The sequence below is a fragment of the Lethenteron reissneri genome, chromosome 34, assembly GCF_015708825.2.
Source record: "Lethenteron reissneri isolate LAM-NWPU_2019-01 chromosome 34, ASM1570882v1, whole genome shotgun sequence".
Classification (NCBI taxonomy): Eukaryota; Metazoa; Chordata; class Hyperoartia; order Petromyzontiformes; family Petromyzontidae; genus Lethenteron; species Lethenteron reissneri.
This window is the reverse complement of record NC_083812.1, coordinates 13,477,672-13,500,642: the sequence shown is the minus strand read 5'-3', so window position 1 is coordinate 13,500,642 and position 22,971 is coordinate 13,477,672. Positions and strand designations below refer to the sequence as shown.

Below are 22,971 nucleotides of genomic sequence, written 5' to 3'. Positions count from 1 at the left end.
TCTCTGCCCTGGTGGTGTCCACGATCGTCGTCACTTTCCTGCCCGTGTGGATTCTCTCCGTCGGTTCGACATGTCCCCTTCGCCAGCCACCCCCACGGTGACTTTCGCTCGGCTCGTCCGAGATTGGGGTCCGCCGCTCGTCCCCTCCGTGTCTGACCGAACACGAACACGCGGGCGGTCACATTTGCATGCAGGCACATTTAGACAAACACAAAGACAACGTAGCTTTAACAGACTGTTGGCACAAATGTTGTTAGCAAGCGCCTATTAAGGCCCACGGCACATGGCCGGGTGGTGTGGCCAGGACCATGCCCTTGGCCCCCTCTGCCTCTCCGGTGCCGATCGTTGCTCACCGTACCAGGAACTGATTTAAGGCCGAGTCAACCTAGGGGAGACCCAGGACCGGTTCAGAAGTTCGTTACCGATGTTGGACTTGAGCGGGGAATCGAAGACGGGCGGCTGGGTTTGTAGTTCTAACCACTGCGTCACCGCTCCCACATAAAAAGTACAAATACACGTACACACACACACACACCCGCGTCCATAAGCACGCTTATGTACAATTATTGTCACGTGCACGCACATAAATGCCCACACTTACACACGTGTACACAAGCACGTACACACGTACACACGTGTACGCAAGCACGTACACACGTACACACGTGTACACAAGCACATACACACAAAGCCAAAGTGATTTCCTGCTGAAATGAGCATTCATGCATTGGTGCTCATCTCGTGCTTAAAGTCTGAGCCAGTGATGGAAATTCCACATTCCTATGGAGGGGGGGGGGCGGCGGGGGGGGGGGTGAGTCAATCCGTAGACGAACCGCCGTTGACTTGCCCACAAAAGTGGTACTCGTTTTATTGACCCTGGAAGGATGATGGGCCGACGCAACACCCCGACCGGGACTTGAACTCCTTTCCGCCTGTGAGCCGCTTGCTCTACCGCTGAGCTACCCGGCCAATCAACACGCACACAGCGTCCACAGGCACGTGCTCGCGCACAAATGCACTTGTAACACAAATGCAAGAAAACACAAACTTAATACACACCCACCCACCTCGTGTGCCTTGCCGGCTTTGATAGGTGCTCGCTAACAGCACTTGCCACAACAATCTGGTAAGGGCTTTAAGGGGAATCTTTGTCTTTGTTTGTATAACTCTATGGACTCTGCCGTTGCAAACGTGTGCTTGCGTGTAAGTGTGTGTGTGTGTACGCGTGTATGTATGTCTGTGCGTTTGTGTGTGTGTGTATGTGTGTGTGTGGATGTGTGTGTGGTTGGGTGTGTGTGTGTGGATGTGTGTGGATGTGTGTGTGGAGGGCTGGGGAGTTGGATGTGTGTGTGTGTGGATGTGTGTGTGTGTGGATGTGTGTGTGTGTGGATGTGTGTGTGTGGATGTGTGTGTGTGGAGGGCTGGGAAGTTGGATGTGTGTGTTTGGATGTGTGTGTGTGGATGTGTGTGTTTTGATGTGTGGATGTGTGTGTGTCGATGTGTGTGTGTGGAGGGCTGGGGAGTTGGATGTGTGTGTGTGGATGTGTGTGTGTGGATGTGTGTGTGTGGATGTGTATGTGTGTGTGTGTGGATGTGTGTGTTTGGATGTGTGTGTGTGGATGTGTGTGTGTGTGGAGGGCTGGGGAGTTGGATGTGTGTGTGTGGATGTGTGTGTTTGGATGTGTGTGTGTGGATGTGTGTGTGTGGATGTGTGTGTGTGTGTGGATGGCTGGGGAGTTGGATGAGACTGGAATGCACAATGTGTAACCTGACACTTGGGGGCTGACTCCCTCCCTCCACCTTCCTCCTCACAATTCCAGACAAACAGGCAGATTCCAGCCAAGCTCTCTCTCTCTCCAGCCACACAGACAGACAGCCATCCCCGCAGACAGACAGCCATCCCCGCAGACAGACAGCCATCCCCGCAGACAGACATCCATCCCCACAGACAGACAGCTACCCACACAGACAGACAACCATCCTTGCAGACAGACAGACAGCCATCCCCGCAGACAGACAGCTACCCACACAGACAGACAGCCATCCCCGCAGACAGACAGCCATCCCCGCAGACAGACAGCTACCCACACAGACAGACAGCCATCCCCGCAGACAGACAGCTACCCACACAGACAGACAGCCATCCCCGCAGACAGACTGCTACCCACACAGACAGACAGCCATCCCTGCAGACAGACAGCCATCCCCGCAGACAGACAGCCATCCCCGCAGACAGACAGCTCCCCACACAGACAGCCAGCTCCCCACACAGACAGCCTGCTGCTACCAACACCGATAGCTCTCTTCACATAAATCTTTCCTCACTGCCAGCTATCCACACCGATATTATCTTTATAGACACATCTACACATATGGCTACCTTCACATGAAGTTACCCTTACAATCAATGACTGTGTGCATAGCTATCTCAACAGCCAACTTATGTGTTCCCGCAGACAGGGAGCTATCCCAATATCCCACTCTATTCGCAGACATCTGTCCTGATGAACCATCCCAGCTATGCTCATAAGGCAGCAAGCCAGACAAGGCAGAATAGGCTGTTTAACAGATAGCCAGCTAACCTCGCACGCACGCTAGCACACACGCGCTCGCTCGCGCAAACACACACACAGCCAGACAGCCAAGCCAGCCTGGATAGTTTCACAGCGGTCTAGCTAGACCATCAGCCATGTTGACAGCCATCCTAAACTAAACTATCAAACATGTTTTTTTCTTTTACCAGATGAGGTTCACTGAGCTATATAGTAGTTATTTTTCAGAAGCGAACTGGCCACAAATGATGGCCCAACGAGAAGTGGCTTATCACGTGGAAATGTATTTCAGCAGCCAAATACTCTAGACGCGTGCTTGACGTCGATTCTAAATGTGGAGGAAAAACACCCGATGGTCCGGAAGAAAACCCACGCGACCACAGGGGGAGAGAGAGAGAGACGGCAAACTCGAAATAAACAACGGGCGTCAGGGTCGGGATCGAACCCACGACCTCCTGCATACCAGGCGAGGGAGATAACATCTCCTAGCCACCGTGGCGGCGCCTACTGCCACCGCCGGCGCCCTCCTTGTTCGCATAGCGGCGGCGCAACTCGGCGGTGATTTACATTCCGCCCCCTCTCACCGGCGAATCGCCCGCTGCTGCTGCTGCTGCTGCGAGTGGAGAGACACTGCTGCTGCTGCCGCCACCAATTTCAAGGAGGATGGAGAGAGAGAGAGACGCCGATTATAGAGACACCGCCACCGGCGGAGACGAACAACAAACAGTGCCCAGCGGGTTGCCGCGAGCCGCGCGCCACCGGACGGAGCGAACCACCTCGCACACAGCCGGGGAGACGGATCCAATTTGAACAAAACTTAAGAGAAGAAAACACTGCGGTTACTCAAACAAATAACGAACAAGGTGGGGGGGGGGGGGGGGGGGGATTGGATCTGGGGCGGTGGCGCTCGCCTCAGATTCGTTCGATTGACAGGCCCGAGCCAGTCCGTTGGTGGAAATGACACATTGCCATGACAGGGCCAGGTCGGACACGACAGGAGCCCACAGTGGTGCTGCTCGTTGTGGAAACTCCTCCAGAGGGATGATGGGTAAAATTGTCCCCGCCTACGAGGCATTAAACGGTGACACTTTTGTAGAAGAAACTTCTCCTCTCTCATGGAACCCTAAAGGGTCAAATCCACGTGGCGTTGAGCTGCAGAGGTCAATAAATAAGGACAATTTGGTTCGTTAATCCAGGAAAGCTTCACCGTGTCTCAAGCCTCCTTTGTAGGAGGGTCCTGCGGCTGAAAATGTAAGAAATCTGCATATGATCTGCCAACCCTTGCCTCTAGATCACTGGATGACCAGCATGCACCTCCGATTAGCATGGCTGGCTACGTACGGTGCCAAACAAGTTCAACATACCTACATGCTCCTGTGATGATGATGATGATGATGAGGAGGAGAGTTGTTGGCGAGTGTCTTCGGGCTTTTCTTGACAACACAATAACTCCAGAGTCACGGCCACTGCCCCCCCCCTCCTCCTGCTCCTAAGCCGCTAAGTCAACACCTCGTCCCTGTTTACAATGCGGTCATGTACAGAGTGTGTGTGTGTGCACGCGAGTGTGAGAGTGAGTGAATGAGTGAGTGAGCACCGATCACTTGAGTTGAATCGCCCCGGCCGTTTCGCTGTTTGCTCGAGAGCTCACGGACTTGATTCATGGGTTCGCGAGCGGGTGAACCGACGCGTGCGGAGACGCGCCGAGCCGTTGACTGGAGGTCTCGGCCCGCGACACGAGCGGCGAACGGTGCTCGTGAGAATTGATTATTTTGCGATGCGTACAAATCGTACGCAAACGTTATACGGAGTGCTTATGGCGCGAACAAGGCTGTACGAACGGGAAATTATCGGAACGAGACGCGATAGGAACGAGACACGACAGGAACGAGAGGCGATAGGGAGATTTGAAAAATCTTTAATTGATTGGTGACCATGAATCGTGACGTGCCAGCTCATGGAGTTGCCGCCACGTGGGTGAACCATTCACGCGTCTGCTGCCGATCGTTTCCCGTTCATCTGATATTTGGGGAAACGGAGGCGACGTTTCCCGTCATCCGTGAGCGACATGCCAGGGTGGTATAAATCTCTGACGAGATCAAGATGGGAGATCGCAACGAAAGATTACAACGCGAGATTACAACGAGAGAAAACCTCATCGCTGTCATCGTTAGCGCCGCCGCCGCCGCTTTAGACGACGCAGCTGGAGGCAAGACGACGACTTCGCGTGGCCTTGAGAGATAAGACGGCGGCGATGACGACGACGACGATTTGCAACCGCAGGAGGCGAGCAGGAGAGCGAGCGCCGAGGTGTTTGACAGCGGCGATTGAGAGGAATCTGGAATTTTACACATCTGGATTGGGACCAGGTCGACGAGAAGTACCCCCATTGACACTCGGACACGACTACGAGGGGGTCGGCTCCCTTCTCTGCAGAGCAGCGAAGGGAGCAAGAGAGGGGGGTTTCGGAGTTGTTTGAGTGAGTGAAGAGCACTGTGTGTTTGTGTGTTGGAGCAATGTTGAGATAGGTCTCTGTGTGTCTGTGTCTTTGTGCCTCGTGTCCGCGTGCGTGTCCGTGTGTGTGCGTGTGTCCGTGAGCAGTTGTGCAGCCGTGGTTAGCGCAATGTCCCCTACGCAACCAACATCGATGACAGATAACTGACCCGGTCCTAGGCCGTCTCTGGGTTGATGCAAGAACATGGGCACTGGAGAGACAAAGGCGGCCCGGGCAAAATGCCGGCCACCCGCCCCATCGTAGGCGCTCGTTAAACGGCACTCGCTCCAGCAGTCTGTTAACGGCTACACGGGGGGCCCCCTGTCTCTGTCTTTGTCCGTGAGCAGCACCTGCAGAGTCCCGGGAGTTTCCAGACGGCCGCGCGGGAGCTGCTCGACTGGTGTGGGGATCCCCGCGCCTTCCAGCGCCCCTTCGAACAGAGCCTCATCGCCTGCCTCACGGTGCGCGCACACACTCACAGCTCGCACGGGCACGCACACAGACACACCGCTCACACTCACGCTCACAGCTTGCACGGGTACGCACACACACACCGCTCACACTCTCACGCTCACACCGCTCGCACGAGTACGCACACAGACACACCGCTCACACTCTCACACTCACACCGCTCTCACGTGCACGCACACAGACACACCGCTCACACTCTCACACTCACACCGCTCGCACGTGCACGCACACAGACACACCGCTCGCACGGGCACGCAAGCGCTTGCACGCACACACCAGCTCATGCAGGCACAGTCACAGATGCACACACTTTGCACAGGCACACATACACGCCAGCTTGCACGAGCAAGCAGTCCCACTCGCACAGGGACACACATACACACAGATGCACGTGTGCACACTACTGTTCGCGCACACTCGCTCACAGAGGCACGCATACTCGCGCACTCGCAAGCACGCATACTCACGCGCTCTAAGACACGCAGACATGTGCGCGTGCAGAGACGTGCACGTGCAGACATCTTTTCCACAGACGCACACATACACCCACATGCACAGACTTGCACGCACACACAACAAAAGACCCACACCCACTTACTTGCACAGACACAGACTTGAACACAGACAAATACACACATTGCACGTGTGGATGTGTATGCATCTGTGTGAGTGTGGGGAGTGGTGGTGCAGTGGCTACAGCACTGCTCCACGAACTCGGTGATCCGAGTTCGATTCCCGCTTATCGCCAACGTCGGTGACGAATATCCGAGACGGTCCTGGGCCTCCCTTAGGTCGACTCAGTCTTAAATGAGTACCTGGTGTAGTGTGTAAACATCGGAACTGGGGGAGACAAAGGTGGCCGGGCGTGGTGCCTGACCACACGCCCCCTCGTGTAGCATGCCGGCCTTCACAAGTTCTCCCTAGCAGCACTTTCCCCAAAATTCTAAGGCTAGACGAGGGATATTTGTCTTTGTCATTGCTAGTTGTGGTGGTGATACTGGTTTTGGTTGCGGTGGTGGTGGGTGGTTGCGCTAGTGGTGGCGCTGGTGGTGGTGGTAGCGATGGTTGTGGTGGTTCTGTTGATGGTCGTGGTGGTACTGGTGATGGTTGTGGTGGTGGAAGTGATGGTTGTGATGGTACTGGTGATGATAGTTGTGGTGGTGATGCTGGTGGTGTTAGCTATGGTGGTGCTAGTGGTGGCGCTGGTGGTGGCGCTGGTGGTGGCGTTGGTGGTGGCGTTGGCGTAACTCGACCTGCCGGGGGAAGGAGGGGGTAGGGGCTGCGATGTGAACCTCAAACATGGACACGTGTTTTAAATTCTGAGTGCAGCGGTGCTGCTGCTGCTGCTGCTGGCTCAACTCTGGATGTGATTAGGAGCAGGGAGACGGTGGCCTCCCAGAGGAGCCATGCACGCGCGTGTGTGTGTGTGTGTACGTGCGTGGACGTGTGTTTTTATTTGTGTGTGGGTCTTTGTGTGTGTTTGTGTTTATATTTGTGTGTGCATGTGTCTGTGTGGGTCTGTGTGTGCCTGTACGTGTAGGCGTGGTGCTGGGCACCACGTGTGCCGTGCTGGCCTTCATAAGTGCTTGCTAACAGCACTTGCCCCAAAAGTCTGTGAAGGCTATGCGGGGTCTTTGTATTGTGTATGGGAGTGTGTGTGTGCATGCGTGTTTGTGTTTATATCTGTGTGTTTGTATGTATGTGTCTGGGTGACTATGTTAATGGCTGTGTGTGGCTGTGTTTGTATTTGTGTTGGGATGCATGTGTGTGTATTTCTTATGTAGATGTGTGGGTGCCTGTGTGTATGTGTGTGGATGAGAGATGATGTGCACGTATGTAAGGGGGAGTGGTAGTGTAGCGGTTAGCGCGCTGCGCTACGAACCTGGCGGCCCGAGTTTGATTCCCGTTCGCGGTTAAAAGCAGTGAAGATGATCTGAACCGGTCTTGGGTCTCCCCTAGGTCGATTCAGCCTCAAATACCTGGTGCGATGTGTAAACATCGCCACTGGGGAGACAAATGCGGCCAGGCGTGGTGCTGACCACCCACCCTTTTGTGTGCTGTGCCGGCCTTCATAGCTGCTCACTAACGGCACTTGTCCCAACAGTCTGTTCAGGCTACACGGGGGATCTTTGTCTTTGTGTGAGTGAGCATGAGTCTCACGAGCAAATTGCCCCAAAAAGTCCGTTGAGGCTATAACCACGGGGAAACCTTTGTTGTGGGGAGCCGTGGCGCAACAGTTAGCGCGCTCGGTTCAATTCCCACTCGCGGCCAATATCAGTGACGATTATCTGACCGGTCGTGGGCTTCCCCTGGGTCGACTGTGCCTCAAATGAGTACCAGGTGCGGTGTGTCAACACCGTCATAAGGGGGATCTTTGTATGTATGTATGTGGGCGCGGTAGTGTAGCGGTTAGCGCGCTGCGCTATGAACCCGGCGACACGAGTTCGATTCCCGCTCACGGCCAACACCAGTGACGATTATCTGAACCGGTCCTGGGCCTCCCCTAGGTCGACTCAGCCTCAAATGAGTACCTGGTGAGGTGTGTAAAGATTGCCACTAGGGAGACAAAGGCGGTCGGGCGTGGTGCTGGCCACCCACCCCCTCGTGTACCGTTTCGGCCTTCATAGGTGCTCGCTAACAGCACTTGCCCCAACAGTCTGTTCGAGGCTATATGGGGATCTTTGTCTTTGTTGTGGTGCTGTGTGTGGATGGCTGAATGTGTGTATGTATGTCTGGCATTTTTTCGTGTGCGTGGTTCATACATCTACCCGCTCTGGGATTCTATTAGGTTAACTCGGCTCTCATTTGAGTACATTTTGTGATGGTGTGGTCTGAATTGGTGGCGGGGTTGGTAGTCGTGGAGGTCGCTGTTGTGAGTGATGGTGACATTGGCTGTGTGTGATCGTTATTGCGAGTAAGCGATCGTGTTACTGTTTGTGGCTTAATCGGTGGTGGTGCTGACTTTTCTATTTTTTGGATGTTGGTGGCGGTGGTGGTGCTATAATTGACAGTGTAATTATTGTTGGTGGTGTAATTGCTGCTCATGGTGTACTCGGCGGTGATGATGGTGGTGCTGTTGTTGGTGGTCATTGTGTAATTGGTGGTTTTGGTGGTGGTCATCGTGTAATTGGTGGTGTTGGTGGTTGTTTAATTGATGGCTCTGTGGCCAAGCTGTAGAGCCGGCGGCTGGCGATGGAAACGTTGTAAATTGAGTTCCTGGTTGACCCCAGCCCATCATTGCTGTGGTGTCGATAAAACAAGTACCACTCTGTGGGGAAGTCAACAGCAGTGACCTTATGGATAATCTCACACCCCCAGCACTGCCACTGTGCTCTAAACAAGATAACAGCAGCAGTGCCTCAATGCTCATTGGACCAAGATATCGCTTTGACTTTTATTAAAATTGGTGGTTGTGGTGGTTTGGTGGAAGTGGTGTCATTGTTGGTGGTTGTGTAAATATTGTTGGTTGGTGGTGGTGGTATCAATGGTTGTGGTGTAAACGGAAGTTTTGTCAACGTTGCCGGTGGTGACTGTGATGTTGTTTGGGGTAACTGTCCAACGTGTGTAGGCCGTGGTCGTTGTTGACTGCGGTGACTGCGGTTGCGGTGGTGGTGGCGTCGTCTGCACCGTTGTTGATGGCTGTCTCTGGCTGTTGTTGTGATGGCTGTCTCTGGCTGTTGTTGCTGCGTAGGTTGTGAGCCGTGTGGCCGCTCAGCAGGGCTTTGACCTGGACCTTGGCTACCGGCTCCTTGCCGTGTGTGCCGCTCACCGCGACAAGTTCACCCCCAAATCCGCAGGTAAGACGCGAGGGCACACACACACGCACACAGATACACAGACTGAAATCTCCCCCCTCCCGTATCGCCTTAACAGACTGTTGGGGCAAGTGCTGTTAGCGAGCAGAATCCGTGAAGGGCCGGCTCTGCCCTGCCACCTTTGTCTCCCAAGTGGTGATGTTTTACACATCGCTGCTAGACACACACGCAGATGTACACACGCACATAGAAGACAACAACCGCGATTCGCCACTAAGTGACAGTGACGTCACCACGGCACCTGTGCTAGGATAGGTCCACTTTGAGGCCACGTGAAGTGTCGAAGGCTCGCTTGTGGGATCACGGGCACAGACCCAGGTGCCATGGGTTGACTGACTGAGATGACTGGCAGATGCATCTACTGTGCTCAACACTGTGCCATCTTGCGGCGTTTTATCCACCCGGTGCTCCACTCATTGTTGTGAGCATCACTCCTCTGCCCTCCGCTGTTTTCGGAGGGCGACTTCCTCCAACTGCCCAGTAGCAGCGTCCTTCACGAGCCTTCTCCACAGAGGCCGATCTTGACACCACTGGCACCAGTCGTTGGCAAGTCGAATCAATTTTACATCCTCCTGTACCACATCAGCCCATCTCCTCTCTCGCCCGACATGAACACATGCATGCAGACGTGCACACACAGAGACGCACTTACACAGATGCACAGGTGTCCAGCTTACACCCGCAGGTGTACACAAAATAAAAATGTACTTTTGGTATTTGCGCTGTTTTCATATCTCATGGCTATCACGAAGGAAGGTGCTGCTGCGTTTGCTGTGCGCAATCCCAATTGGGCGCCACGGTTGTGAGATGTTAACTACCTCACCTGGTCTACAGGAGGTCGTGGGTTGGATCCTGACCACTGAAACGTGTCTATTTTGAGTGTACATGTCTCTCTCCCCGTGGTTGCATGGTTTTCTCTCCGGGTCCTCCAGTTTTTACCCTCCTATGTTTAGAAACGCGCGTTGAGAGTATTTGACTGCAATGCATTTCCACGCGATGAGCCAACGTCATTGAGCTGTAATTTGTGATGGCCAGGTCCCTTCTGAGAAAGAGTTTCACAGAGCTCAGTGGGCCCTTACCTGGTAAAACAGTTGAGTTGAGTCATTTTTAGTGGCATTTTGTTTATTTGGCCCGAGTGACGTCACGGGACATTTAAAGTCCACTGTATTGTTTTCATAGTTACTACACCCGCAGTAGTCGTGATAACCAGGGTGGCCGGCCGGATTCGAACCAGACACCTCCTCTGGAGCACGTGGTGAAGGCGCTGCCGCCGGGCAACATCGCGCCCCCGCCCTCACGTACACACGCACACACACGCACACACACACACGTACGCACACGTACGCACACACACGCACACACACGCACACACGCACACACACGTACACGCGCACACACGCGCACACACGCACGCACACACGCACGCACACACACACGCACACACGTACACACACGCGCACACACGTACACACACGCTCACACGCGCACACACGCACACACACGCACACACACACGTACACACACGCACACACACGTACACACACACGCACACGCGCACACATGCACACGCGCACACGCACACGCACGCACGCACACGCACACACACACACGTGCACACGTGTGAAGCGTGCAAGCGTCAGACACGGAGGCGGAGAGAGACACGCACGAGAAACGCGTTTAAAAGACATGCACGGAGGCAGGGAGCGACAGAGTGATGGAGACACCGAGAGAAAGTGACGGACTCGCACGCAGAGTGATGGGGAGACACGGGAGAGAGATACACACAGAGACAGACACAGGAGAGCCAACGCAGAGAGATACAGAGAGAGATGGAGACGGGGGGAGGGGGGCAGAGAGAGTAATTTGCCTGCTCGGGCAGCAGAGTGCGAGGAGGGAGAGTGAGTGGAGAGCGAGATAGAGGAGTGAATGTCGAGGGAGAATCGCGCCACCGTTAGTGTGACAGATGTGCGGGGCAGGCAGCCATGGGTGGGTGAGCGGGTGGGTGGGTGGATGCGTGGGTGGGTGGGTGAGCGGGTGGGTAGATGTGTGGGTGGGTGGATGCGTGGGTGGGTGAGTGGGTGGGTGGATGTGTGGGTGGGCGGGTGGGTGCGTGGGAGGATGTGTGGGTGGGCGGGTGAGTGCGTGGGTGGATGGGTGGGCGGGTGGGTGCGTGGGTGGATGCGTGGGTGGGTGGATGCGTGGGTGGGTGGATGCGTGGGTGGGTGGGTGGATGCGTGGGTGGGTGGATGCGTGGGTGGGTGGGCGGGTGGGTGCGTGGGTGGGTGGGTGAGCGGGTGGGTAGATGTGTGGGTGGATGCGTGGGTGGGTGGATGCGTGGGTGGGTGAGTGGGTGGGTGGGTGAGTGGGTGGGTGGATGTGTGGGTGGATGTGTGGGTGGGCGGGTGGGTGCGTGGGAGGATGTGTGGGTGGGCGGGTGGGTGCGTGGGTGGATGGGTGAGCGGGTGGGTGCGTGGATGGATGCGTGGGTGGGTGGGCGGGTGGGTGCGTGGGTGAGTAGATGGGTTAGTGGTTAGGTGGGTGGGTGGATGGGTGAGAGAAGGGGGGGGGTACCTGGGTGTGGTTGGGTGGGTGAATTGGTAGATGGGTGTGCGTGCCGCGTCGTTGTGTGGGGTGGGTAGGTTGTGGCTGTGTGGTTTGATGGTTGTGTTGGTGAGTTGGTAATAGATGGGGTGGGTGTTGGTGGCTCGGTGCATTGATGCGTTGATGGGTGGGTGAACGTTTCATGGGTGGGTGAATGTCCAGCTGGGCAGTTGTGTAGGTGGATGGGTGTGATGGTAGAGAGTAAACACGGTCGTGGCGTGCCACGTGGGTGGGTGACAAGGCAGGTGTGTGCTGGTGTGACAGGTCGGCGTGGTAGGTAGGTGGTAGACAGCGCGGGTAGGTGCCGCTCTCTCGCGTTGGGTGGCATTGGTGGATAGTGACGGGATGAGTGGGGTTGGTGGACATGAGTGGGGTTGGTGGGGTTCGCGTGCGATCCTGCCGGTGCGAGCGAGCGAGCAAGCTGCATCCACCCCGCGCATCGCCCGCTCAGCCTCCTGTCCGCGTGTTTGATGGCCTCATTTCTGGTTTATCTGGAAATGTCGGGAAAAATAATCACCGCTGCCTTGGCCGGGTCCACGCTGGAGACCCTGGGGGTGGAACGATGCTACTGCTGCTGCTGCAGCTACTGCTGCTTCTGCTGGTGGTGGTGGTGGAGAAGGAGTAGGGGGAGGATGGGGGAGGCTGTGTGGGGGGGGGGGGAGCAATATGCAACCCCCTCTCGCCTCGACCGAGAGAGTGAGTGGTAGAGTCGAGATGGATGAGAGGCTTGTGGGGATGTGGTGGGCGGGGTGAACGCAGGCAGGCTGCTGCGTGTGGTGTCTGCGTGTACGTGTGACGAGTTATGTTTTGCGTGGGATGGGAATGCGCTCATCCCTCTGCACGTCCGTGTGTTCGGACGCGCGTCAGAGATCCGTCGTCTCATTTGCGAGGGAGATCTGGGAAACGCTGGCGAGGCGGAGAAACCCCTGTATCTGGCGCAGTGCAATTAACGATAATGAATGGCCACTTGCCTCCCGAGTCTCTAGACTCCCATTCAAGAGGATCCTGCTTCTGTGGCCAATTCCCTATTGAACGTGTCTTTTTTTTTTGTGAACACGCACTGATCAGAATGACAATTTATTAAAATGTCAAATATTCGATTTGGGATAATATGACCCGTAATATAAATGGATCGCGGGTGGCGTCATAATTGGCACGAGTTATGAGGACGGTGGCGACGGTGGCGACGGTGGCGACGACGATCTGGATGATTTGAGGCTGCCCCATTAGAGCACTGCCGTGACCGTGTTGGTAATTAGAGCTGACCGGGATGCTGTTGACGATTCATCAAAGCGGGGCTTCATTTCTCCCTTGCCGATTAATCGAGTTTGGTCTACCAGTGACCTGCCAAATATTCGGCGAAAGATCACGACGACGATGATGATGAATGATCACGATGATGATGATAGCGACGATGGCGTTGTCGATCATTCAAGAGCGCCCAGCATTGATTACCCATTTCGCGACCGCCGTATTGGCAATCGAAGCCGGTGTGCGCGCGAGCGGTGCGCGTGCTCCCCCGTGCGCGTGCTCGTGCGCGCGTGCGCGTGCGGTGTCCATTACCCAATTAACCCTCTCCTCCGTTACTGCTCCGCTGTGACGCGAGTCGAGGATGGAATGTGAAGGAGGGAGGGGGAAGAGAAGGCGAGTGAGGAGTGTGAGGGAGCAGAGATGAGGCTGGGATGGGGGGAGGTAGCGGAGTAGGAGGGAAGGGGGGGAGGGAGATGGGGGGGGGGTGCAGGGTGGGGGTGGTACTGAGCGGGTATGGAGGGGGCAGAGCACAGAACAGCATCTCCCCCAACCAACATTGCACGCACACGCACACACCACCCCTCTCCGTGTGTGTGCTGGTGGTGGGTGCTCATGTGTGCAATGCGTACGCATAGCATAACACACACACGTGTATGCACACACACACACGTGTATGCACACACACACACACGTGTATGCACACACACACACACGTGTATGCACACACACACACACGTGTATGCACACACACACACGTGTATGCACACACACACACGTGTATTCTTTCTGTATGTACAAGGACAAGACAAAGATCCCCCGGGTAGCTTACGCAGGCTGTTGGGGCGAGTGCTGTTCGCCAGCACCTATGAAGGTCTGAACCGCACACGACGGGGTGGGTAGCCAGCACCACACCCGGCCGCCTTTGTCCCCCTCGGCGTCGATGATGATAACACACTGCACCAGCTACTCAGTTGAGTCCGTGTCGACCTTGGGGAGGCCCATGACCGGTGCAAGATAATCGCCACTGATGTTGGCCGTGAGCGGGAATCGAACTCGGGCCGCCGGGTTCGTCGGCGCGGCGCGCCAATCGCTGCACCACCGCTCCCCCTACACACCAAACTCACCCAACTCACCCCACACCCCAACTCACCCAACTCACCCACAACTCACCCTACTCACCCCACTCACCCCCAACTCACCCCCAACTCACCCCACTCACCCCCAACTCACCCAACTCACCCAACTCACTCGCAAGCCTCCCCACGCACGCCGGGGGTGAGTAAGTGGCTCCTGCATATCGAGCTGCGTGGGGCTCACACGCGGTGTCAGCAGCGGGAGTGGGGGAGGGAGGCGGGAGAGTGGGAGACGGGAATGGAGGGAGGGAGATGGGGGAGGGAGACGGGAATGGAGGGAGGGAGATGGGGGGAGGGAGACGGGAATGGAGGGAGGGAGATGGGTGGGAGGGAGACGGGAATGGAGGGAGGGAGATGGGGGGAGGGAGGGAGACGGGGGAGTGGGAGACGGGGGGAAGGGAGACGGGGGGGAGGGAGGGAGACGGGGGGGGGGGGGGAGTGGGAGACGGGGGGGTAGTGGGAGACGGGGGGGGAGGGAGGGAGACGGGGGAGTGGGAGACGGGGGGGGGGAGGGAGGAAGACGGGGGGGGAGTGGGAGACGGGGGGGGGGGGAGTGGGAGACGGGGGAGGGAGACGGGGGGGTAGTGGGAGACGGGGGGGAGGGAGGGAGACGGGGGAGTGGGAGACGGGGGAGGGAGGGAGACGGGGGGTTAGTGGGAGACGGGGGGGGAGGGAGGGAGACGGGGGGAGGGAGACGGGGGGGGAGACGGAAGGGGAGGGAGGAAGACGGGGGGTGGGAGGGGGACGGGGGGGTGGGAGGGGGACGGGGGGGAGGGAGGGAGACGGGGGGTGGGAGGGGGACGGGGGGGTGGGAGGGGGACGGGGGGGGAGGGAGGGAGACGGGGGAGTGGGAGACGGGGGAGGGAGACGGAAGGGGAGGGAGGGAGACGGGGGGGGGGGGAGTGGGAGACGAGGGGGGGAGTGGGAGACGGGGGGAGGGAGGGAGACGGGGGGGTAGTGGGAGACGGGGGGGGGAGGGAGGGAGACGGGGGGGAGGGAGACGGGGGGGGAGACGGAAGGGGAGGGAGGAAGACGGGGGGTGGGAGGGGGACGGGGGGGTGGGAGGGGGACGGGGGGGAGGGAGGGGGACGGGGGGGAGGGAGGGAGACGGGGGGTGGGAGGGGGACGGGGGGGGGTGGGAGGGGGACGGGGGGGGGGAGGGAGACGGGCGGGGAAGGAGACGGAGTGGGGGGGAAACAGGGGGGGGTGAGTAAGTTGGTGTGGAGGTGCCACTCTCTGTGCACTAATGAACACGCGCGCACAACGCGCACGAATTGCTCGGAGGGAGATGAGCGACACGGAGGGACGACTCCGACTCGGATGAGGAGGTGCTGCCCCAGGACCAGTTGGAGTCCCTCTGGCGGGTGGCGGTGAAGCTGCCGGGACGTGGCGCAGTGATCTGTCTGAGTGAGAGGCGCCCCCGCCTCGCGAGGACAGTGAATTATAGCTCCCGCCGTCTCCTCCTGGAACTCCCCTCCATATTCTCCCTGCTCCCTCTCTCTCTCGCTCCCCCCCTCCTCCTCCTCCTCCACGCTCTCTCGCTCTGCTCTCTCCCTATTCTCATTCCTCACTCTCTCACCGAACCTCTCCCTCCACTCTCCAATCGCCCATTCCCCTCGCTCTTCTCTCTCCCTCTCCCATTGCACTCACCCCTTCTCTTTTCCCTCCCCTCTCCACCCCCTCTCCACCACCTCTCCACCACCACCATCGCCCCTCCAACCACTCCACCACCACCACCATCGCCCCTCTAACCACTCCACCATCGCCTCTCTCACCACTCCACCACCACCATCGCCCCTCTAACCACCACGACCCCTCTCTCTTCATCCCAGCTCCACCCCCTACCTCCCTCCCTCCCTCCTCCCCTAGGCAGCTCCTAACCCTCCCCCCATTCACACTCCCACTCCATTCACTCTCCCACCGAATCCACTCTCGTTGTCTCCCTTGTGCGCACGCACGCGCACGCGTGCACGTGCATCCATGGTGACACGCACGTGTGAACACGCACACACACATGCACACACATACACACGTAGACTACGCAGACATTCGCACATGAACACCGAGACGATGATAAAGGTCTCCTTATAGCCTTAACAGACTGTTGGGGTCAAGTGCTGTTAGCGAGCACCTATTACATCCTTCACACAAGTGGTGGGTTCGCCAGAACCACGCCCGCTCACCCACCTTTGCCTCTCCAATGACGATGTTTACACACCGAACCAGGTACTGATTTGAGGCTGAGTCGACCTAGAGGAGGCTCAGGACCGGTACAGATAATTGTTACCGGTGTTGGCCGTGAGCGGGAATCGAACTCGGGTGGCCAGGTTCTTAGCACGGCGCGCTAACCGCTACTACACTACCGCTCCCCGCAATCCTCCCCCCCCACACACACACAGAGTGACACACAGAGAGTGACACACACACAGTGACACACACAGAGTGACACAGAGAGTGACACACACAGAGAGACACACAGTGACACACACACAGAGAGTGACACAGAGAGTGACACAGAGAGTGACACACACACAGAGAGAGACACACAGAGTGACACACACACACACACAGTGACACACACACAGAAGAGACACACAGAGTGAGACACACACAGACACACAATGACACACACACAGTGACACACAGAGACACACACAGACACACAATGACACACACACAATGACACACACACAATGACACACACACAATGACACACACAGTGACACATGCAGTGACACACACATACACACACACAGTGACACACACGCAGTGACACACACACTGACACACACACAGAGTGACACACACGCAATGCCATTGTCCCGCACGGAGACCCCACGCGTCGACCGCTCGTCGTGCCCACCGCGGCGTTTGCTTCGTCCGCCCTCTCCTGGGCAGCTGCGGCAATTGCAGCTGTCGCACCGGCGGCCGCAAGCAGTCAGTCGTTTTGGCAAAACATCGAGCGGGTCTCCAGGCAGCGATATAGCAGACAGAGTGCCAGTTTTGAAGCTTTCGTGACTGCAGGGATTCATACTCTTATTTCTTTCGGTAAAGTCACGTAGGTAAAAAATGGAATAAAAATTAATAAAAATAAAACAATAAAATCACGACGTTTCGGAGGCAACACAAGTCTCCGTCATCAGGTGGGACCGTCACAGCCAGATTAGCTGCATCAAGTGACTTTACCGAAAGAACTAAGAGTACGAAGCCAGAGCAGCAGCAGCAACATTCAGTGTTGTTGACCGACTGTTGTAAATCGGGTGCTCACTGTTGGTGGTTTGGTGGCTGAGTGGGTGCTCAAAGTTGAGTCGGAGCAGATCGGTGGGGGCAGAGTGGAATGTTGAGCGGTGAATCGGGGTGAGTCAAGAGAGTTGCCGATGGTTGAGCATTTATTGGTTGAGTATTGAACGATTACAGTCGATAGTGTTGCGTGTTGATGGTTGCATGTTGGGTACAGAGGTTTGAGTTGAGCACTGCATGTTGAATAGATAGAGTTGTTGACGTTAATGGTTGAATAGCGAAGACTGCGTTGTGAGCGTTGACCATTGAAAGTTGAGTCAACAGAGTTTTCTTCTTGAGTGTCGAGCATGGAACGTCGACTGTTGAATGTTGATCAAGTTGATCAAGTTGATGGTTGCCTGGGCTGACAGAGGGCGAGAGAGCGAGAGAAGGAGTCGGGGTCTCGGGCCGTGTGCCAGCTGCCACCAGTCTGGCTTGAACTCGATTCGAGAGTGTTGGCTCGAGTCGCCCGGTGCTCACGGGATGACGTCTCAGCTGAAGCCGCCCGTCACCACCCCCCTCGTGCCTCGGGAGTAGAGAGACGAACCTCTGCGTGGAAACTTTTTGGTGTTGCACTGTGAACGTGCGTGGTGTGTGTAGTGTGCGGTCTGTTGTGTGTGTAGTGTTATGTGTGTGGTGTGTTGTGTGTGTAGTGTTATGTGTGTGGTGTGTATGTGTGTGTAGTGTGTGTAGTGTGTGTATGTGTGTTGTGATGTGTGTAGTGTTATGTGTGGTGTGTAGTGTGTAGTGATGTGTGTGGTGTGTAGTGTGTGTGGTTTGTTGTGTGTGTAGTGTGTGTGTGGTCCGTTGTGTAGTGTGTGTGGTGTGTTGTGTGGTGTAGTGTGTGTAGTTTGTGTCGTGGTATGTGTGGTGTGTAGTGTGTGTGGTGTGTGTGGTGTAGTGTGTTGTGTGTGTGTGTGTGTGCGTGCCTTCATAGGTGGGGAGCGGTAGTGTAGTGGTTAGCGCGCTGCGCTACGAACCTGGCCACCCAGTTCCATTCCCGCTCACGGCCAACACCGGTGACGATTATCTGAACTCGTTTCTGGGCTTCCCATAGGTCCACTCAGCCTCAAATGAGTACCTGATGCGGTGTGTAAAAACATCGCCACTGGGGAGACAAAGGCGGCCGGGCGTGGTGCTGGCCACCCACCCCCTCGTGGGCCATGCCTGGCCTTCATAGGTACTCGCTAACAGCACTTGCCCCAGCAGTCTGTTAAGGCTATACGGGGGATCTTTGTCTTTGTTTCCCTGTACAGTGAGTGGGACTGCTCTGTGTGTGCCTGCTACGGAACCGGCCATCAGATTTCGATTCTCGCTCACGGTCAATACCAGTGGCGAATATTGAGTTTGCCTTGTTGGCCACATCAGCCCACTCGGGTGCTTGCACGTGAACAACACTTGCCCCCCCCCCCCACAACAGTCTTGTTAGAAGGCTTTACAGGGGGGAGGGGTGGTGGTGGCGGTGATCTTCGTGGTAAAGTGTTCATGAGCGTGCGACTTGTGGTTGTGTTGTGAGCGAGAGACCAAATGCACGGCGCTTGTCACTGCGCACTCCGGCACACGGGAGGGCCGAGCGGCGATACAGGTCAAGGGTCACGAGAGGGAGGTGGGACGAGAGGAGAGAGCGGCCACGGTGGGGAGGAGCGATGGGGGGGGGCAGCGATGGGGGGGGCAGCGATGGGGGAGAGCAGCGATGGGGAGGGCAGCGGAGTTTACCAACAGGGGAAGGGAGGGGGGGGGCAGCGGGGGGCTGGAGAGAGAGAGAGCGCCTCAAGGCATCGTGGCCGAGGGCAGCACTGGCAGCACTGGCAGCACTGGCAGCACTGGCAGCACTGGCAGCACTGGCAGCACTGGCAGCACTGGCAGCACTGGCAGCACTGGCAGCACTGGCAGCACTGGCAGCACTGGCAGCACTGGCAGCACTGGCAGCACTGGCAGCACTGGCAGCACTGGCAGCACTGGCAGCACTGGCTGGGTGAAGGGATTTGCGGTTGGAGGAAGGGGGCAGGGAGGGAGCCAAGGAGGGGGGTGAGGTGGGGGGAGGTGGGGAGGTAGGGGGGGAGGGAGTGGAGTGGGGGAGGAAGAGGAGGGAGGGGGAGGGAGGGGATGGGTGAGGAGGGGGAGGGAGGGATGGAGGGGAGTGGGACAGTGTGTGTCGGCAGACTCCGCTGCGGTAAACACTGAGGCGGGTGTGGTGGTGTGGAGTGGAGTGAGTTTGGAGATAAAACCACCACCAGCATCCACCACTGCCAGACTTGGCGTGGGCACACACACAACGTGTGACTGTGTGTGTGCGCACTTCGTACAGTATGTGTGTGTGTCAAGGTAGTGTGTGTGTACGTCTGTACGTAGGTCTTTGTTCGTGTGTGTCTGTGTGTGGGCGGACAATGTGGGGTGTGTTGGCCATCGCTAACAGCACTTGCCCCTACAGCCTGTTACAGGCATCACGGGGAGGTGTGTAAGGGGGGTGGTAGGTACACACACACACGTGTATACACACACACACACGTGGGGAGCGGTGGGATATCGGTTAGCGCGCTGGCGACCTGGGTTCGATTCTCACTCACGGCCAACACCACAGTGACCGGTCCTGGGCCTCCCCTAGGTCGACTCAGCCTCGAATGACTACCTGGGGCGGTGTGTAAACAACATCGCCACTAGGGTGTGGTGTTGGCCACCCTTCATAGGTGCTGCTCGCTAACGGCACTTGCCCCCCAACAGTCGCTTAAGGCTACACGGGGGATCTTTGTCTTTGTGTGCACGTGTAGGTGCGTGCTGGCAAGGTAAGGAAGCCACGCGTGTGATTCTCGTGCACGGGATGTATTTTGTTTGCAGGTGTATAGTGTGTGTACTGTGTGTATTGTATATACTGTGTGTATTGTGTGTACTGTGTATAGTGTGTGTACTGTGTGTATAGTGTGTGTACTGTGTGTACTGTGTGTATTGTGTGTACTGTGTATAGTGTGTGTACTGTGTATAGTGTGTGTACTGTGTGTATTGTGTAGACTGTGTATACTGTGTGTACTGTGTGTATTGTGTATACAGTGTAGTGTGTAGACTGGGTATAGTGTGTGTACTGTGTATACAGTGTGTACTGTGTATACAGTGTGTACTGTGTATACAGTGTGTACTGTGTGTATTGTGTATAGTGTGTGTACTATGTGTATTGTGTATACTGTGTGTACTGTGTGTATTGTGTGTACTGTGTGTATTGTGTATACTGTGTGTATTGTGTATAGTGTGTATACTGTGTGTATTGTGTATAGTGTGTATACAGTATAGTGTGTAGACTGTGTGTATAGTGTATACTGTGTGTATAGTGTGTAGTGTTTATAGTGTGTGTACTGTGTATAGTGTGTGTATTGTGTAGACTGTGTATACTGTGTGTATTGTGTATACAGTGTAGTGTGTAGACTGGATATAGTGTGTGTACTGTGTATACTGTGTGTACTGTGTGTATTGTGTAGACTGTATACTGTGTGTATTGTGTATACAGTGTAGTGTGTGTACTGTGTATACTGTGTGTACTGTGTATACTGTGTGTACTGTGTATGCAGTGTGTATTGTGTATACTGTGTGTATTGCGTATAGTGTGTAGTGTTTATAGTGTGTGTACTGTGTATACTGTGTATAGTGTGTACTGTTTATACTGTGTGTACTGTGTATACTGTGTGTAGTGTGTAGACTGTGTGTAGTGTGTAGACTGTGTGTAGTGTGTAGACTGTGTATACTGTGTGTTCTGTGTATAGTGTGTAGACTGTATATTATGTGTAATGTGTATAGTGTGTATACTGTGTGTATTGTGTAGACTGTGTGTACTGTGTAGACTGTGTGTACTGTGTAGACTGTGTGTAGTGTGTATACTGTGTGTTCTGTGTATAGTGTGTAGACTGTATATTGTGTGTACTGTGTGTAGTGTGTGTAAACTGTATATTGTGTGTAATGTGTATAGTGTGTATACTGTGTGTAGACAATGTAGTGTGTATAGTGTGTGTACTGTGTATAGTGTGTTCTGTGTATATTGTGTAGACTGTATAATGTGTGTACTGTGTGTATAGTGTCTAGTTGTGTGTACTGTGTGTATTGTGTATACTGTATATTATGTATATTGTATATAGTGTGTGTACTGTGTAGACTGTATATTGTGTATACTGTGTGTAGTGTGTATACTGTATAGACTGTATATTGTATACTGTATACTGTGTGTACTGTGTGTATTGTCCTTGTGATATTACCAGTCGTGGCAATTATGACGGCGATAGTTCTGGTGATGGTCGTGATTGTCGCCGCTGCTGATGACGCTGATGACGCTATGAGTGATAATTGATGGTAAAAAATGACGATGAATGATAGCGAATGTGTTGCAATCACTGGCACTGCGACACGTGGACACACACACGTAGACACACACACGTGGATACAAATACACACGTGGACACATACACACGTGGATACAACTTCACACGTGGCCACTTGGACGACACGGACACACGCGGGCATACAACAATCAGACACGTGGACACGTGCATACAAAGGCAAAGATCCCCCATATAGCCTTAACATACTGTTGGGGCAAGTGCCGTTAGCGAGCACCTATTAAGGGTGGCCAACACCACACCCGGCCACCTTTGTCTCCCTAGTGGCGATGTTTACACATCACACCAGGTACTCATTTGAGGCTGAGTCGACCTAGGGGAGGCCTAGGACCGGTTCAGATAATCGTCACTGGTTGATGTAGCGCTAACCGCTACACCACCGCTCCCCACACTCACATACACATCTACTCATACACATCTACTCATACACACACGTACACACACACACGTGCACACACACACATATCAAAGATCAAAGATCCCCCGTGTAGCCTTCACAGACTGTAGGGGCAAGTGCTGTTAGCGAGCACCTATGAAGGCCGGAACGGTACACGAGGGGGTGGGTGGCCAGCACCACGCCCGACCGCCTTTGTCTCCCTAGTGGCGATGTTTACATACCGCACCAGGTACTCATTTAAGGCTGAGTCGACCTAGGGGAGGCCCAGGACCGGTTCAGATAATCGTCACTGGTGTTAGCCGTGAGCGGGAATCGAACCCGGGTCGCCAGGTTCATAGCGCTGCGCGCTAACCGCTACACCACCGCTCCCCACACACACATATACACACACGTGCACACACACATGTACACACACACAGGCACTCGACACACGCGGACACACACGTATACACACATACACACACACGTGGACACACGTATACACACATACACACGTGGACACACGCGGACACACACGCGTGACCCCTGGTGGTTGTGTAAGCGGGTGGTGGGGCGGGCGCCAGGTTTGGCAGCTGCCACCACCACCACCATCACTGCGGGAGAGG

General features: G+C 55.5%; 1 protein-coding gene across 3 annotated transcripts in view; it reads left to right on the top strand.

The window, feature by feature from the left end:
- LOC133350688 (zinc finger MIZ domain-containing protein 1-like) overlaps positions 1 to 22,971 on the top strand; it is a 197,479-nt gene that overhangs the window by 125,733 nt on the left and 48,775 nt on the right. For all 3 annotated transcript variants that reach the window (XM_061565321.1, XM_061565320.1, XM_061565318.1), the window contains exons 4-5: positions 5,391 to 5,504; positions 9,206 to 9,311. In XM_061565321.1, coding sequence (XP_061421305.1) covers positions 5,391 to 5,504; positions 9,206 to 9,311 — 220 coding nt within the window. The remainder of the gene's footprint in view (positions 1 to 5,390; positions 5,505 to 9,205; positions 9,312 to 22,971) is intronic.